This window comes from Hippichthys cyanospilos, chromosome 4, assembly GCF_059441005.1.
Source record: "Hippichthys cyanospilos isolate Australia breed blue-spotted pipefish chromosome 4, RoL_Hcya_1.0, whole genome shotgun sequence".
Taxonomy (NCBI): domain Eukaryota; kingdom Metazoa; phylum Chordata; class Actinopteri; order Syngnathiformes; family Syngnathidae; genus Hippichthys; species Hippichthys cyanospilos.
The window spans coordinates 8,156,560-8,174,527 of record NC_142372.1 but is presented as its reverse complement, the minus strand read 5'-3'; the positions used below and the strand labels follow the sequence as shown (position 1 = coordinate 8,174,527).

The 17,968-nt window shown below is 39.1% G+C and overlaps 1 protein-coding gene and 1 long non-coding RNA gene across 6 annotated transcripts in view; one reads left to right on the top strand and one right to left on the bottom strand.

Annotated features, from left to right (window-relative positions):
• celf6 (CUGBP Elav-like family member 6) overlaps positions 1–17,968 on the top strand; it is a 157,504-nt gene that overhangs the window by 126,524 nt on the left and 13,012 nt on the right. For 2 of the 5 annotated variants that reach the window (XM_088413875.1, XM_088413879.1), the window contains exons 6-10: positions 8,239–8,412; positions 10,693–10,840; positions 13,493–13,642; positions 15,714–15,776; positions 17,238–17,318. In XM_088413875.1, coding sequence (XP_088270001.1) covers positions 8,239–8,412; positions 10,693–10,840; positions 13,493–13,642; positions 15,714–15,776; positions 17,238–17,318 — 616 coding nt within the window. The remainder of the gene's footprint in view (positions 1–8,238; positions 8,413–10,692; positions 10,841–13,492; positions 13,643–15,713; positions 15,777–17,237; positions 17,319–17,968) is intronic. The other 3 variants (XM_088413878.1, XM_088413876.1, XM_088413877.1) reach the window with 3 other exon arrangements.
• The window catches only part of LOC148424461 (uncharacterized), a 66,109-nt gene continuing 56,384 nt past the window's right edge, over positions 8,244–17,968 (bottom strand). The window contains exon 3 of the long non-coding RNA XR_015865477.1: positions 8,244–8,417. This is a non-coding gene — a long non-coding RNA (uncharacterized LOC148424461). The remainder of the gene's footprint in view (positions 8,418–17,968) is intronic.

Sequence of the window (17,968 nt, the reverse complement as noted above, 5' to 3'; positions counted from 1 at the left end):
CCCAACTACGAGTACGCTATCGACGGGGGGATGCGGTTAATTTGGATAATATCGCTGCCACATGTCGTCGAGCAGGAGGCACGATTTGGCGTCCTGCTGCCAGCTGTGAGGTTTGCACGTACATTTAACAAAGACCTCTTAATGTTCTCCCTCTCGCATCTGTGTTACCTGGCATACATGTACAAAACCATAAATAAGCGGGACACCAAAATATAAAAAGTAAAATAAAAAAAAATGAAGAATAAATAAAAACAGTGGTACAAAACACACAGGTGGAGACACTGAAACTGTAATTACTGTAAAAGGTGTGAAGGAGCTAAAATAAAAATTGTCAGGTTCACCTGTTAGACATTTGTGCGAAACTATACACAAAGATGGAGAAAAGGCAGTTTTTTTATCTTTCTCATGCATGAGGAGAAAGGAGGACTGCACAAGTACAATTCTACTGTGCTCTGAAACAGCCTCTTTGCACCCTCTCTTTTTGTTAGATCAGAAGGTCCCTAGGTACAAAAGTCATTGCTGCCCTGAAGGATTGGGGGAGACTTTGGGCAACAATGTAAACAATTGGTTTATGATGGTGAGGAATGCAGGTTAGATGCTCTTATTTCCTTCCTCAGGATGGAGACAGGATGCGCGATTGGTCGGGTCACGAGACCCCCATTGATCACAGGCCTGTTTCTTTCTTGCAGCTGCTTGAGACGCATCAATTCCTCTTCTTCACAACCAACAGTAACAGAAAACATTCATCCTAAACTACCAACATACTGATCACATCAAAAACATAAAAACTGATTGCATCAAACATTCTAAGTGATTGCATAATAAATATGGGACACAATATATGCAATCATTCCAACAAAAATTCTATTTTTATAATTTTTTCAACCAAATAATTTAATCAATACTGCCTTAAAGTATTCATAAGGATTGTTGTTAATAATTAAAATAATAAAACTTTAGACTCGTTCTGACAAATCTTGACAAAATAAAAAATACAAATCGCATCTGTTTTTAAATACAAGGAGTGGTTATGCAAGAAGTACACATACCATGAACCAAATCTACAGTAATGGCGTATTTGTGTATTGCTCCTCAATGCCAAAATTGGGGCAAATTCTTAATTTACAGAGTGTTTGCACCCAACTGCAGGTACTTCCACAATTAACCAGAACGACAGAAAGTCTCAGTTGAGTCACGCTAAAGAGACACACGTGTGGCAGAACTTCAAAATAGAATGCGCCAAGGGTAAGGCAGACGGGCAGGCGGGCGGCGAGCAAATTGCCGCCATTGTCATGTTGGCTGTCACGGCACGGCTGACGGGCCCCGTGGAGTCTCAGCGGCGTTGGCAGCGACAAGAGCGTACAGGTGTGCGTGATAGTCTACTTGTGGATTAATGAGAGATAAGACCCAGCCGGAGAGCATTGTCGTGGCAACGTGTAGTGCATCAAACGTCACGTCGAGCCGTTGCGGAATTTCAAGCTGCGACACTAACACACACTTTTACATAGATCAGTCCTACTCAAATAGTGACACAAGGTACCGTGGGTGACCACCAAGGCATATTTTTACCTATTAGAATAAAGGGTAATTGCACAATCACCACAGTAAGTGGCAGTCCCATTGTCAGAGTGTCTGCAAGGAGTGTATACAATGATAATTAAGTTACTCAGCAGATTTATATATTTTCTGTATATATTCTATATATATTCTATATATTAATGTTAATAACAATACAGTTCTATGCAAGTGTTGTTTTACATATGAAAAATTTCTCTCATCATTATTGCGCTGTAGGGATATAGCGTAATAAATTTCCGGTGACCGGTTAGGGTTAGGGTTTATATATATATATATATATATATATATATATATATATATATATATATATATATATATATATATATATATATATATATATATATATATATATATATATATATATATACACTTCTTTCCTGTATGAGTGAGCCAAAAAAGGCCTACCAAAACCAAAGCCAAGTTCAAAATAAACACAACCAAATCACATAGACGACAACACAAAAAGCCAAATTACGCTTCTAATGTGAAGTTGGCCTTTGTGACCACATTAGATGAGTGCCTCGCTTGAGTTCTCGTAACTCTGTTTTTATGAACACACCGCGGGTCTTATTTTATCACTCATTGAGGACGTAAAGAAACCACAATCACACGGTCATGGTATGAAATTGCACAATGATGTTACGGTCCAATCCCGAAACGTAAAGATTCGGCATTTTCATTTTGGTGCATCCTTCTTGCACTATATATAAAAGCAGCAAATCTGAACATTTTCTCTCTATATAACCTGTCTAAATAGAAAATACATACAAACACAAGGTCATATAATGTATTGTCCTTCTTTCGCAGTTGGCAAAGTTTATCACTTCTGTACTACTACGTCAAAATTCAGCAAATTCAAAAGGCAGCTTAGTTGGCTAGTGTGGTTATGGTCAGCATCTGCTTCCATGCCAGTGTTGTACTAAGCCCACAGCTGCCTTGAGGAATCGGTAAGAAGTTCCAATTCCCAACGTTCACTTTTTTAAGTCAGAAAACTAGTAGAGACTGAATCAACGGCACCTCTGTGGCCACCGTCGTCCCCGGATTACTAAGTTTCCCCAATTACTACAGTATCTGAAATGTTCACACGCTGTATATTGTCAACAAAATCACAAGCAAATGACCAGGCTCATTTTGTCCAAAAGTCTAAATGGCAGTGTTCCTATTCCTTTGTGTTTGTGGGCTTTATGCGGCTTTACTCAGCAGCTGCAGCGGTCTTTGGGGGGTAGAGCAAAAAGGCCAAACCGAGACAGCAACATGCACCGCTAATGAGCGACAACCTTCCCGAGTGGTTTTACCAGCCGTGCAACACTCGCCCCAGTGGGAGTTCACTCATTTACCAAAGAACTCGCTATCATATATTCAATTAAATCACTACACATGCTCGATTAACACCCGAGAGTTGAAATGTGTCAACAAACTCTTGTTTACTCTCTAAAAGTATTTTTGCTCCGTGGGGAGGTAAAACTTTATTATTGACAATTCGTGAGCTTACCTTCTCTCTAGAGAACATCTCGCTGTATTATTACATAATGTTGCTCAAGATAGATGGAAAATGAGGCTGTTTACCTGTTTGCACATATTTTACAGACAATTGAGTCGCAAGGACTGCAGCGATAAAGCCTAATGCCATTCCACGGGCGTCGTCGAGTTCTAATCCCTCAATTACCGCTGTGTATTGTTCCACCGCCACGTTTCCCGGCCTATATAAAATCCAATATGGGCAGATTTTCACAAGTCAAGTGTGTTGTTTAAGAAATTAGATTAGTTTTTGAACCCGTCGCAAATTCCTTCGTTGTACCTGTCAAAAGTGACGGCTCCCCGTTGGCCCTTATCAAATTCAGCAAAATTCATTTTCTCTCCAGGTATGAGGACTTGGGCTGCTGGAGGTTATTATTCTGTTTGTTTGTCAGCTTGGGATTTTCTGCATCCAGTCGGGAGAGGTTTTTTTTTTTTTTTTTGTGAGTGTGTGTGTGTGTGTGTGTGTGTGTGTGTGTGTGTGTGTGTGTGTGTGTGTGTCGTCGGCTGCCACCTGTTCCTTCATTACCCGACACATCTCGCTCATCCTTTTTTGTTAATGGAAACTGTCGATCCAAGAGATGAAACCCGCATCTCGTTGGAATGCATCAGAAGCCTCAAAATCAAGGGTGAAATTTCGACTTGAGAAAGCGGGGCCGTTATTTATTTCTTTATTTTCGTCGACGGCACGGGCCGCCTCCGGCTTTGACTGTTCCAATTGTCACAACTCATTCCTTGCAAGGTATTAAATGAATATGAGAACATGGGGGGGAGTGAGCTAAATGCCAGGCGTCCTCGCCACGGTGGGCAGGCTTCACTGGCAGCAACGCAGACGGACAATGTTTGCTCATTGTCAGCCTCATTAAACCAAACCGCCTGGCGCCTTCAAATGGCCACCAAAGTTGTGAAAGAAGTGGAAGAAGGTCAGAAAGTGCAGAGGAATCAAATTAGAAATGGAAAATAAAACTGTTCTGTTAATGCCACCATGTTGGACTATTGATTTAACTAATTGATATGGCACAGAAGGAGCGGAATAAGACTGCTGTCTTCTGGCCTCGGGAGCGACGCTCGCTGCCTAAAATATTAGATCCGATGTACGGCAAAATGTCCCCTGGGGGCCCCGCTGGTGCTCCTCAGCGTGTTTTTACTGTACATTTGTCAGCAGTCAGCCAGCTATCTTTGTTATAATAGCCACTAAAAATAATATAAAAGGGGGAAAGCTGAGTGCAAGTAATATAATTACTATTTGTTCAAATTTAATCATCACAGCCTTTTTCAAGCCCGATTTATATATGGCACTTTGGAATCAGAGAAAACTTCAAACATAATATGATGTGGTTGTACAAGATAAGATATGGGGTAGGAAAAGCGATTGGCAGCTCCCCAAACGCTCCCATTACAATCAGATTAATTTCAGACCGAGACGCTATTAATCACTGTCCCTAAAGTCACGTTATGAATGATGATTTTGCATAAACACTAGTGGCTCACGTTCATTTGTTGCAAACATTTATTTGGCATTAGAATTCCGAGTCAAGGGATAGTTCAAAGGTCGTGGCCTTGATTAGTTATGAAAAGTTTGAAATACAAGCTATTGAGAAGGTCTTATGAGAACCATCATCAACTCAGACTTACAGTATTGTGAGGTTGGGAAAAGTCAGTTCAAAAATCTTATTTTTAATAATATGCTCAATGTGGACCCATTAAACAAGGTCTTCTGATTTAATATTATGTTTTAGAAATATGAATTAAGCAGCAAAGTGTAAACTTCCATCTCAGGTGACAGCCATGTTTGCCAATTATTTTCGACTGGAAATGACAGGGCTCGGGTAGCGACCAATCGCGATTCAGCTCAGTCAACGAGAAGTGGCACAATGGCCGCTCGATGAGAAGGATAAAAACATTTGGATTTGGTTGCCTATTTCACATTCCACGAAACAACAAAAGTCTTAATGTCACAATAAATATATAAGCCCTGATTGGTCATTATCATAACCCTGATCAACTGTGATCTCATGTTTAGTCGACTGTAAAGTGCCAAAATGGCTGCTCCCTGAGGTGGATAAAAAATGGATAGATGAGTATTCCTGAAAAATATGTTTGGAGTAATAGGGGCATATCGGTTGCATTATTGTCATGATTTTTTAATTGATTTTACATTTTATAGGTAACTGATTAATACAATGTGAGTAAAATATACAAAATACATCATTCATAAGTACATTGTTTTGTGGTAACTTTGCCATGGGTTTTCTGTGAATACTTCAGCTTCCTCCTACATTCCAAAAACATGCTTGTACCACTAATTAAGCACATCCAATTTGTTTGTTTTGTGGTTGTGCACTGTGACTGGCTGGCAATCAATCCAGAGTATACTCCACATTTTGCCCAAAGTCCGCAGGGATTGGTTTGAGCTCTCCTGTGACCCTAATGAGGACAAGCACTATTGCAGACAATAGATGGCCTTAACAATAAAATCCCATCCGATTTGACTTACATGATCATAGACAAACACAATATGTCCCGTCAGGTATGTTTTGATTGTTTATGAACCAAAACATAATTGACTAAAAAAAAAAGAAATAGCTGGCCTTTTTTCCCTATGCTGACACTAATAATACTATTACTAATGCAGAAGGCGATCCACATTAAACCGAAGTGTAAGAACAAATATCTACGAAAAGACAGCTATGAACCTGCTATGTCGCCCACTGGAACACAATAAAAGGACTCACCGGTTTGGATATCGGCCGGACTGTAAGGTGGCATTATTTGCTTGCAGAGGGCAAAAGCTTCTGTGCTTTTCCATCGGGATAAAACTAGTACTCATGCTCAGGCAATCTGACATGGGTAGCATCTGGGTGTAGCTTTCTCAATTTCACTTCAGTCACGCGTGAGGAACAGGTGTACGGCGGCACCGGTCACTTCGCTCCCACTTTTAAAGTCCGCACTCCAGGAGACAATAGAAATCTGAACCAAAGCCTCAATTTGTACTGACCCTGTCAGCATGAGACATTTTCTGACAGAATCTCGCATTTTTGATCTGAGCTCGTCATGTCTTTTGCTTTCATGATCTTACTAATCATATCCTGGCTGATCCCCCTCGGGTTCCTGTGTCCTACTGTCCTGGTGCTTTTTCCAAGCATACAGCGCTTTTCATTAAACGGTCACAGTGAACTTTCTTTGCCCTGGATGTCACACGAGGAACTGACTCGGGCCTCTGTTTCGAAAATGATTTAATTGGATGCAAAGGAGTGCGGACATCAATACGGAACTATATATGCCATAAGGTAAAGCCATTCGTCAATACATCACCCTTCATATGCCAAAGGCTCTGGTCAAATCTAATTATCCGCAACTGTATGCAGCGGAGCTTCACCGCGGGGTGACTGGAACTCCTGCGGGATGCGGTTAGGATCACGCTTCTGTTGGAATTTGAAAGTTAGCAAAAGCATGCATCAATCACCATTGTCTTTCATTTCATGCTGACAGCTAAATGACTGCGCTCATCATGGTTGCATATTCAGTTCCACTGGCTTCCTTGATGGATGTCAAGACATTCGTTGGAAAAAAAAGATAATTCTGCTTTTATATCGACGGGCATGAAGAATGTATGGGATCAAAGGCAATTCCAGGGGGAGATTCAGGGCACATCCACACTAGACGATTCTTTGTGGGTTTGGTTACACTTGACATCCAAAGTGTGATTCATTTGACAAGACTTGGGTCCATAACAAAGTGCTGTACATTTCACACTGTTAAGCAATAGATTTACACACAATCTGATTGTCGGGATTGGATGGGAGGATATTTTGCATAATGCAAAATCAGTCATCTGTTATGCTATCATTTGCCGACTGATCAACGATGTCATTGATAAGATCAGAAAAGGAACCCTAGGACATATGAACAACCAAACCATAATGATAAGTGACTAAATAAAATAGAGTGAAACATAGAAGAATTCATGTGTAAAAGTATGAAGAGTATCAAGTTAAGCTCAGAAAATAAAACAAAAAAAAAAAATATTACATGGGTTTAAGAGTAATAAAAGGAGAAAGCTTCTGGATAAATATTATGCATAAAACAAATGAGTCATAATCAGTTAAAAGCTATACTAAAAGCTCACACAAATATTTTTTAATCAGTGCAATCACTCCTTTCATTACCTGTTAGTGGTTACAACAAACTCACCGAACAAAGCAAAAAAACAACAACAATGAGCAAAGAAGCCAAAAGACTTCCTTTAATCTTTGTTGAATCGTGAAGTGATTGATCATGGACGCATTCTCAACTTGACAGAGCAAGTAAGAATATGACTAACAATATCATGCGTTTTGTTTTGCTTTTATTTTTTTTTTTTAAAACATTATATTGTGTTGAAGAATTCATTATTTATACACATATATATATATATATATATATATATATATATATATATATATATATATACACATATATATATACACATATATATATATATACATATATATATATACATATATATATATACATATATATATATACATATATATATATATATATATATATATATATATATATATATATATATATATATATACATATATATATATATATATATATATATATATATATATATACACATATATATATACACATATATATATATATACATATATATATATACATATATATATATACATATATATATATATATATATATATATATATATATATATATATATATATATATATATATATATATATATATATATATATATATATACAATTCTGATATTTGGCATCATGTATTCAGCAAGCAAACTTGAGAACTAGGTTGAAGATGAAGATGCTATTCATGATTTTCATGACATTCTTCTTACTATCTTGGTAACCAATGAAGACAAAAATACTGCAGCACTTTTAAAAGTGTATCAAATATCCCTAATTGGTTTCCTTAATGCTGCATGCTGACGAGCATACCCTCCAGCATAAAAGGAATAAATGCTACATTTTTAGTATTTAGTTTACAAATACATTTTTGCTAGCATGTTAGAACATTGCAATTAAAAACCTTGAAAGTTCACAGACCTCTGCGTTCAATTAGTTTTGCGGAAGTTGAAACCCACCATCACATATTTCAACGTGTGCACCTACCTGTAGGGCGCCTCGTCCAGCCTGGTGGTCAAATTCGCAGATACCGACAAGGAGCGGACCCTACGCCGAATGCACCAGATGGCGGGTCAGCTCGGCATCTTCAGTCCCATGACTATCCAGTTTGGGGCCTATGGCGCCTACTCTCACGCTGTAAGTCTCAGCCCGGCGGGGGAGGAGACGGTGAGCTTGAAAACAGAAAACAAAACGCTTGTCATTGAAGGTTTGACCTCGCTTCTCTTTCCCACTAGGATTGTGATGATGTCCACTTGTTTTTGAGTGATACACTCACTGGCTACAACATCGGCTACACCTGCACATTCTCATCAAATAGAAGCCACAGTACCAAATGTTTACCAAGTGGTGTAAAATGCCATCTGTTTGTATTCGGAACTCCCTTCGCAGCTAAATACGCTGAATGCACACCGCCGTCATCAAATTCTAAAAGACTACAATCTATCCGACCACGCATCATCTACGTTGCAGTACGATGACATAAAGACATTTTTTAGCATGAATAGCAGGATTATAATATTAGATTAATATTAAATAGAATTATGACTCTCCAATAAATCATTTTCTTTCAATCATACATAATTTAAAATCATAACTTTATCTAGCTTTTCACTAAAACATCATTTGAGGCAGTTGCGACAGCCCTTGTGCAAAATTTGTTTCATTTTGTCTGGGATTAATCATAATTAATTCCACACAATTGAAAGACATTTTTTTTCATGTTACTTCCAATTTGGTACTGTGCTTGTATTGCATTTACACTCCCAATCAAAAGTTTGGACACACTTTCATATTTGTTTGGTCTCAAACATCAACCGGTCAAGAAATTCAAGCTATCACCGCTTGAAAATGCACACCTGTGAAATGAAAGTAATTTCCAGGTCATAAAGAATCATCCACATCGTAAACCTGACTGAGAAACTATCAAAATGAGCAAAAGTTTGGAAAATGTGGAAAAAAACAAAAAAAAAAACTATTTCGTAAAGTGTAAATTAAAAAATATGTATTCTGTATTGATTAACATTTTTTTAACCAGATCATTTCATTAGTATGTCTCATATGGTGATAGCGTTCAGAAAACGAATTTGAGGCTGTTTCTATACTTTTGATTGGCACTGTGCAGGGAGTCTATGGTTTTCAAATTGGTGTGTATACAAACAGCAAATAAAGAAACGTGTTCACCGGTTCTCAAGGGGGGTACAGGAATAAGCTTCAGGGGGGCACAAATCATTTTCACTGGGTTTCTGCCGCAATCAGCCAATCTAATTGTTTTTTTTTTTTTTTTTTTTTTTTTTTTGTAATGCAATAACAGGAACAACACATTATTCTTGTCAAATTAAGAGCACATAAATTGGAAGACTAAATAACTTATTGGTAAATTGTAAGACATTTGCAAAACATTGTGTGGCTTTATTTCATTAAGTTTTAAACAGATTCACACAATAATCTTTTTAAGTCGTTTTTTCAACCGAAATTGCTTGCGCTGGTTAAGATGGCTGAAAAAAAAATATTTCACAGGGGCACATCACTGAGAACCACTGAACTAGTTTTCGCAACGGTGGAAGAATGTCATGATACAGGACTAAAAGGCATATTCAGTAATTGCCATGTTTATTAAGAGTTTTCATTTGACTGCTTTTTTATTCGAGGCCTATAGAGATTTTCATACATTCGACTATAGATTTAGTGGTTGAATATGGCCATTTCCAACCTACGAACAAAAAAATTACAGTTGTACTGTCAGCCGAGGCCCCCGTGCATTTAGATCATGTATGTGTACTCTCAAGTTTTGGTTGATCAATCAGTGATATGTTTTACAATGATTGTGTTTTTTTATGCAATGTTTTTATGATGCACATGAATTGCAGTGTCGTTCATCTACTTCCCATTCAAGTCACTTTTTTATAACTACTTCTGTGAATTTCATCTGCCAACACTTTTTACCTCGCACTCAAAACTCAAGTGTATGCCATTACTGAGAACCAACACCGGCTCTCCCGCTACCCCCGTCGGCCCCACCCCCTCCCCCTGGCACCACTACCGCCGTTTCATATTCACACATGAAAGTCACAGCCGAGTTAGAAGTCTGTGAGATTTTGCACTCACACGGTAGCTAACAACTCATCCTGACAGGTGAGAATCGCCCACTCACGCGTTTGCAATCCCTCCACTCCTTCCCTCATTCCATCACATGCAAAATTTCCTATAGATGTAGTCTGTTGACTCATCAGCACATAGTTTTGATCACGAGGCAGTACAATGAAGCCGGAAGTGTGTTATGGGCTGGTACTAGCTGAAAGTGATGCCGAGGGGTGATACGGTCCAAGAACAAGGCGCGGGCCAAGTAAACAGAAATGTGAGAGTAAACACGTTCTGCTCCCGCGGCTATTTCACCCTCGTCTCCGTCCTCCCCCTCCTTCCCCCACCCACTGATCTCTAATCCTACAGCAGATGATGCAACAGCAAGCCGCCCTGATGGCGGCGACACAAGGGTCCTACCTGAACCCCATGGCGGCCATCGCTGCTGCGCAAATGCAGCAAATGGCGGCGTTCAATGTCAACGGCCTGGTGGCGACTCCGATGACACCATCCTCAGGTACGAATTTTCCTCCCTGCAGTGATGATGATGATGTACATATTTATCCAAACATTCACTGCCAGCGCAATCTAAATGGATTCACGACTTAAATATATGTCAATGGCAGTAAATAACAAATATTCTGCAACTAATTTATTCACACCCAGACAAAAAAACTTTGACGTCTATAGCTGCTAATGGCACTGAATGAGTTAACTGTTTAGCATAATGAATGTGATATGTAACATCCTCTGATATATATCATATAATAAAAACCGGCTCACCTATTTTCTGAGTTTGGTCACCTGACCTTCTCAAACTGAACCATGATAAGAACGGGTTGTTTTTACTGCATAGGTCATGTTCCGCCTACAGTCAGAATGCCATGTTTAGACTCATGGGGCTGCATAGAACACACTATTGTAAAAATAAATGTTGACTTTGTTTCCCTTTTAAGTATGTATTACTTGAACAAGGACTTATTTGGAGATCAGTAGAGCATAATTTACACCAAGTCTATTATTAGGATATTTTTAGCATAGGTCAAAACTGACTTAAAAACATGCAATGTGTGAATGGATGGAAAATGAACTGCATATCAGGGTTACACGTGGCTAGCAGTTATGTACTGTACTGGTTTCTCCAGGACTTGCTTTTTTTTTAGACTTAGTTATGATGGCATGTAGCTCGCATATGAATGCTGCAATGATTTATCTGAAGAAAATAATCAAAGTTGTTGATGTATTGGGCAAGGAAAATCATTTAGGTCTACAATGAGATCATTTTAGACTTGACTGAGGTCATATAGCATACAGATTTTTTCCTAGCTAAGCAAAATGAAATTTTTCTATTGAGAGTAGGGAATAAAGCTATATTGCGCTTATATAGAAATTTGTATGCTCGGTAACTCACAATTGTCTTTTGGTAGAAAAGCTACCATTCAGAATTCAAACATTTTATTCAAGCCATGAAAAAGCTATGTTTAAAAATTAAAGCATTTTCAAGAATTTCAAGTGTCTGCAGGAACACCATTTTTATTTTTTTATTTCGGGCAGGGTTATGAGATGTCGAGGTAATAAATTCATCCAAGGTCTTTCTACATGCGCCCTTGTTATATTTTTTAAGATTCCACTTTCCGGACTGAAAGAAGCAGGAGTTGAAGGGAGGCCATGATGGCTGTACGGCATTCCCTCCACATTCATTGGCAACCGCATTACACTCTTCCTCTTGCTCTCATTATCTCTCACTGCCTTGCTGTCACTCGCTCTCTGTGACAGAGTGTTTTTTTTTTACCCCTGGGAACGCCGCCAATCCCGATGACTTTGGATTCCGAGTCCTTGCTTTGGCAAATATAAGAGCGATGACTCCAACGCGATAATCCCAGACCTCGGTCTGAACTACCTTCTCGGCCGTTGTCACGAAAGACTTTTTTGACGGCTCGACACTAAGTAGGCAGGCGGCCTGAAAGGCAGGGTCACCGCAAATACATTAAATAAAGTGCCTCCACGTTGAACGGAGCATTTGTAATCCACGAGGCCTACACATTCCAGGTAATGCCGATCAAACGTAATCCCAAATGTTTTAAATACCCTTCCCTTTGGATTAGAAAAATAATAAAAATCCATCAGCACAAAAAGGGCGCTTACAAGGTGACATAGGCAGACTATTACATTAAAAAGATGTACAAAAAACTCCTTCCTGAAATTTATATTTGGGTCATTGGATGTTTATCACCTTCAGATATGCTCTGTTACAATTTGTTTGCTTTGTCAATTATTAGAGGTTTGTTTTTTTTTTAACTCATGGAATGATTGGGATTTCAGCTGTTAGTTTAGGGGTACTTTGTTAGGATTAAACCTTCCTTTAGAGCAATGAGTTAAAGAGAGAAAATGATGATTTTGAAGAGAGACTGATTAGGTGACTGATTAGGTGAGTTTCCAAGATGCTTCACGAGTTAGAAGCTCAGTCTAGTACCATACTTCCATTTGCTCCCGGAATTATCCTTAAAACGTATAGATGGGAAAAAAAGATGGAAATGAATCAATGGAAATATGTTCAAAAAAGCTGGGAAATGTGTAGATTGACAGTGTAAAAGGATTTTTTTTAATGCATTTATTCGTTAATGTATTCATTTATTTTATTAATAAGAGCAAAGTCTTGGTGGAAGAGATATTCACTGTTACTTAAATTTTTGTCTTGCTGTTGCTTAAACTGGCATCTGACAATACTGGATAATGTTTTGAACGGATTCATGAAGCGAACTATTGAGCATCTAAATAAACTATTAGATCGGGATTGTTTTTTAACTGTCCTGTGTCTTGTTTCAAAAAATCTAAATTTGAACACAATAACCCGAAGAAGATATCAGGGCTCTTTTAAGGCTGCGGTTGATCATAAGATGTTCTCAAACCATTCTGAAAAGGTCTTAAGTGTTTTTCATGTTGTGCTGTGAGACGAAAACCAATTAAAACGGTTTCATAATATCTGAAGAACGTCGTAAGTGCAATCTTGAACGAAACCTGACAAAATAAACGAGCTGCTTGCCAACATTCGACCCTCAGTGGGAAAAGGGCAAAATGCTTTTATTGGATAGCTTTTTCTCTTCTAACGTTAAGTTCATCCTATTCATTTATTGACAAAAACACAATTTATTTGCATGTATATTTGCAGGCACCAGCACACCCCCAGGCATCACTGCAACCGCCGTCCCCAGCATAGCCACGCCCATCGGAGTTAACGGCTTCAGCGCCCTCGCGCCACAAACCAACGGGCAGCCGACGTCCGAGCCAATTTACACCAACGGCATTCATCCTTACCCAGGTGAGCTGAAAAATGTTTTTGTGGTAAGGATTTGTTGTTTTTAATGACAAGTGTCACCTGATGAACAACATGACGTGACACAATGAATGGGATCGCATGCTATGATTTCAAAGATGACAGTTATTTAAAAAAAAAAATTTAAGTTGACCCTCCTGTGACATATCTTCTTAATACGAAGCCTCTTAAAGCGCCGAGGCCGGCCGACTGCGTCTTTGACAGATTTCAGAGCGGCCAACCTCCATATGATGATGAATCAATCATTTCACGCTTCAATCTATTCTGGTTAATTTGACGTGCATCAGCCTGTTCTGAGCTTTTTGATGCCGTCTGCGAATGATTCCTGGAGAAGTGACAGGACTCGTGCTTCCTTGCTTGTGTATTATGCAAAGAGAGCGGCACTTGTAATGAACTACAAAGTGGTTTGTTTGGCACGTTATTAATATTTGATGCAAACATCTGGGTCGAACAGGCAGTTTTGAAAAGTGAGGGGGGACGACAACCCAAATATCTGCCATCTCTCAGTACGATCTTGCCTCCTGATGGCTCTCCACAGTCAGTTAAGCCAGATTTCCTCAAAGTGCTGCAGTTCACATTAGCTCACCACGGGTAACTTCACCAGCTGAATTGCATAAAGGTTGTAGGGGGTAAGGAAATAGCTGCCTCAGATTCATGTAAATAGTGGGACATCATAGCAATGTGATGACTCAATAAATTACAAAAAATGGTGAGAGTAACAATAACAACAATATCCCGTCTACACTGGCTGTACTATAAAAATGACACTGCTTCGAATGTTATTCCTGCAACGGCAACTATGTAATATGCATTCCAGACAATCATCTTTAAAATACCTTTTGTTTGCGTATACATTATCAAGTGTAGGTTCAAAGGGGAAGTTAATGTCTGAGAAATCTTTAAAAGAAAACTAAGACAAGCCCAGACTAGGCTGCAAAATAGTAACGCAGACCAACCAAGATTGGCTTTTCTTTGCCGGCAAAGGGAAGAATTGGCTTCCATTCTTATGCTCGACAAAACCGTTCGAAGCCCAATCGTCCCCGCCTGCTTTTTATTCATTCAGCAAAGCATTGCACATTACAGGACATAACAAAAAGAGCCAGCCGGGCGCCGCCAACAGCTGGGCCAAGGTCCCAGTTCAAACTTTCCTGCGTCAACAGCTTTATCTAAGGACTGGGGCGAGATGAACTAGAACTGCATAGATGGATAGCAATGCACAAAACATAATGATAACAACGTAATATATTATTCCTTTCAAACTCAACCTAAAAGTGTGTTCATAAGTTCATAAAAGGTATTATGTAAAAAAACGTATGTAAATGAAAATCAAAAATGGAAAATTGATATATTCCAATTCTACAGTTAATTCCTTTTAAAATAATAAATGGTGATATCTCAGAATTGGATGAAGTGACAGCAACTTGAATTTTGCCAAAACTGAAATCCTTAGTTTTGAGAAAATCTTCTTCGAAATGTTAGCACATTCATCTTTTAAGTGTATGCCCCATCCATAAATCTCTTATTTTCATGTACTTTTATTATTGATTTGACCCATTTTGCTGCTGTGAAAATAGTGTCAATCTTAAGGATGTTGCTTGGTAGAAATCCCTAAAAGGACATCTCTGAACAACAGGCAGACAGACAGACAGACAGACAGACAGACAGACAGACAGACAGACAGACAGACAGACAGACAGACAGATAGACAGATAGATAGATAGATAGATAGATAGATAGATAGATAGATAGATAGATAGATAGATAGATAGTCATCAGGTGGTTAATTCTCTTGAATGAACTCAAAAAGCTTTAAATCCTGATTTGCGACAACCAATTTCCAAGTTTGAATGAGTGATTATATCCCCCTCGTCGAGCGCTCAAATTTTAGTTATCGCATCACAGCAATTGGCACAGTGTCAAGCAAGCGCATAGTGTACCACACAGAGAAAAGGGTAACACATCTTTGGTCTTTGTCTAGGAGCCTCTCTTGACCACTCTCCACCCTCTCTTTGTTTTCCACCTCCCCCTTTTGTCTACCCCACTGCCTCTCTTGCAGCACAGAGTCCGACGGTGACCGACCCTCTCCAGCAGGCTTACGCCGGCGTCCAACACTACGCAGGTGATCCGCCTGTCTTGCATCCTTTTGCTAAAGTCGCCCGCTCACTCTATCTGCACCTCCCTCTCCCGGTTTCTCTCTTTTTGTCACACTGGTAGACACTCTGACAAGTAAAGATAGCAGGCATCACCGGCTAATTTCCACCAGGATTAGGCTGCTTTACATTAGGATTGCAAAAGGATTTCCAGTTGACTTGATAGAACGCCCACACAAAAAATAAGTCTTAATTCCAAAAGTACACAAAGAGCCGAGGATCTGAACTTGTCACAGTCTACATGAGAGATGACATAGGCTTCTCATTTCTGCCTGACATTGACTCTCATTAACAAGACGTAAGGCTTCATGCACGAGCTTATTGACTCTTTCTGTGATGCTCTAGAAGTACGTACAGCGGTACCTCCGAGTGAGACCGCGATCCATTCAGCGATATTGGTCAAACTTTAATTTGCTCTCTTTTCAACATTCCCCGCTGAGATCAATTATATTCAGATGAATCTGTTCCAGAGTCAGTAAATAAATGGCAAACTGTGAACCCAAATCGTTTTAAGTCGCAATATTTTTCACTAACCAAGGCTAATCATAGCTTCCTAACATACAAAGATATTAAATATAAAGTCATAAACCCAAAATTTTCTTTACAATATTATGTGCTACGCAGCCCCTCAAGTCTAAACAGATGATTCTGTTTAATATTGCATTTGTGGATTATGAATTAAGATGCAAAATCCATCATTTTTCATCCATCTCAGGGGGTGGTCATTTTGCCACTAGTTGTGAAATGAAATGACATCACAGTTGCTCAGGGCTCAGTTAACGACCAATCACTCATCTTGCGAGCATCACATCATGTGATGATGTCATTCGGACGCTAGTGGCAAAATGGCCGCCCTCTAATATGGATAAAAATGCGTGGATTTTTTCTGCTTAAGTCCACAAACACACTAATCTATTTAATGCCTGCCATTAAATTCAAGAAACTGCAAGCCATTTTTGAGCATTCTGACTGACTATATTTTGTGTTTTTTCGGGGGGCGTTTCTTCTTCCAAGGGGAGCTTGACAAAATATAATTGAGAAACCCTGGACTACCAGAAGTGATTTTAAAATAATGAGGAAAAAAAAGCTACACCACAGACATATACGTCCAGTGTGAGAACTCTCAAGGAAACTTCAATTTTTACTTCTTAATAAGTCTCACTGCTAGTTCTATGCATGTTGGTGAATTTATGAATAGTGAAATGCAAACGGTAGGTTCAATCTTTACCTTTCACAAAGTTAATCACTGGCTGTGAGCTGACACGAAACAAACATGGGTTTATGTATGATAAATTCCAAATGTAGGAGATATCTTTTCACCAACATTTCTTGGTTACTGAAATACACGATCTTGTCATATTTGTTCCATCCAAATGAAAACGGAGAAACGATTATTCCCCCTTTCTTGCTTTCTCCCCCTTTTGCAACAGCAGCCTACCCCGCCGCCTATGCGCCAATCAGCCAAGCATTCCCCCAGCAACCGACCATCATTCCCCAGCAACAGCGGGAAGGTAAGAGCGGCTGAACGCGCCCACCCAAGATAAAAGGTGATAATTGCTGTGTTCCATTCTAATGTTGCTGCGCCGCTTTGAATTAGCAACGGGTAAGGGGAAAGAGAAGGGGGTGGGCTGTAGGTGAGAAAAGAAAATGCCGTCTTGGAGTATGAAGAAAAAAAATGAAGTGAGAAAAAGGCTCTGCATTTAAAGAACATTAGCAAGAAGACGAAAGTTACTCTGTCATTATTCAAAAAGCGCACTAATTCACACTCGGACTGCTTAATCAGTCCATTACAATGTATTTAAGTGGTTATAAATATTCATCAGATTAATTATCTGCATGCATAATCATTTAGCGCCATTACTAGAAGAAGTCTTCACGCACACTCACATGCATCCGCATACATACACTCGCACAGGCCTTCGCATCAAATGTAATAAAGCAAAGGATGTAAACTGACGTTAAATTACTCTTTTTGACATAATTCCCCCATCTCAATTATTCATCTGTATGATTGTATGAAGGAGACATTTTAGAGCGGCATGAATATTCTATGTAGGACGTATGAGATTAAGTTCTTTCAAAGCCTCCCTGGAGAAAATGTTTATTTACAACAGTGGGAGACCATGGAAGGGTACTGTCCAAAATTCTAATGGAGTGTGCT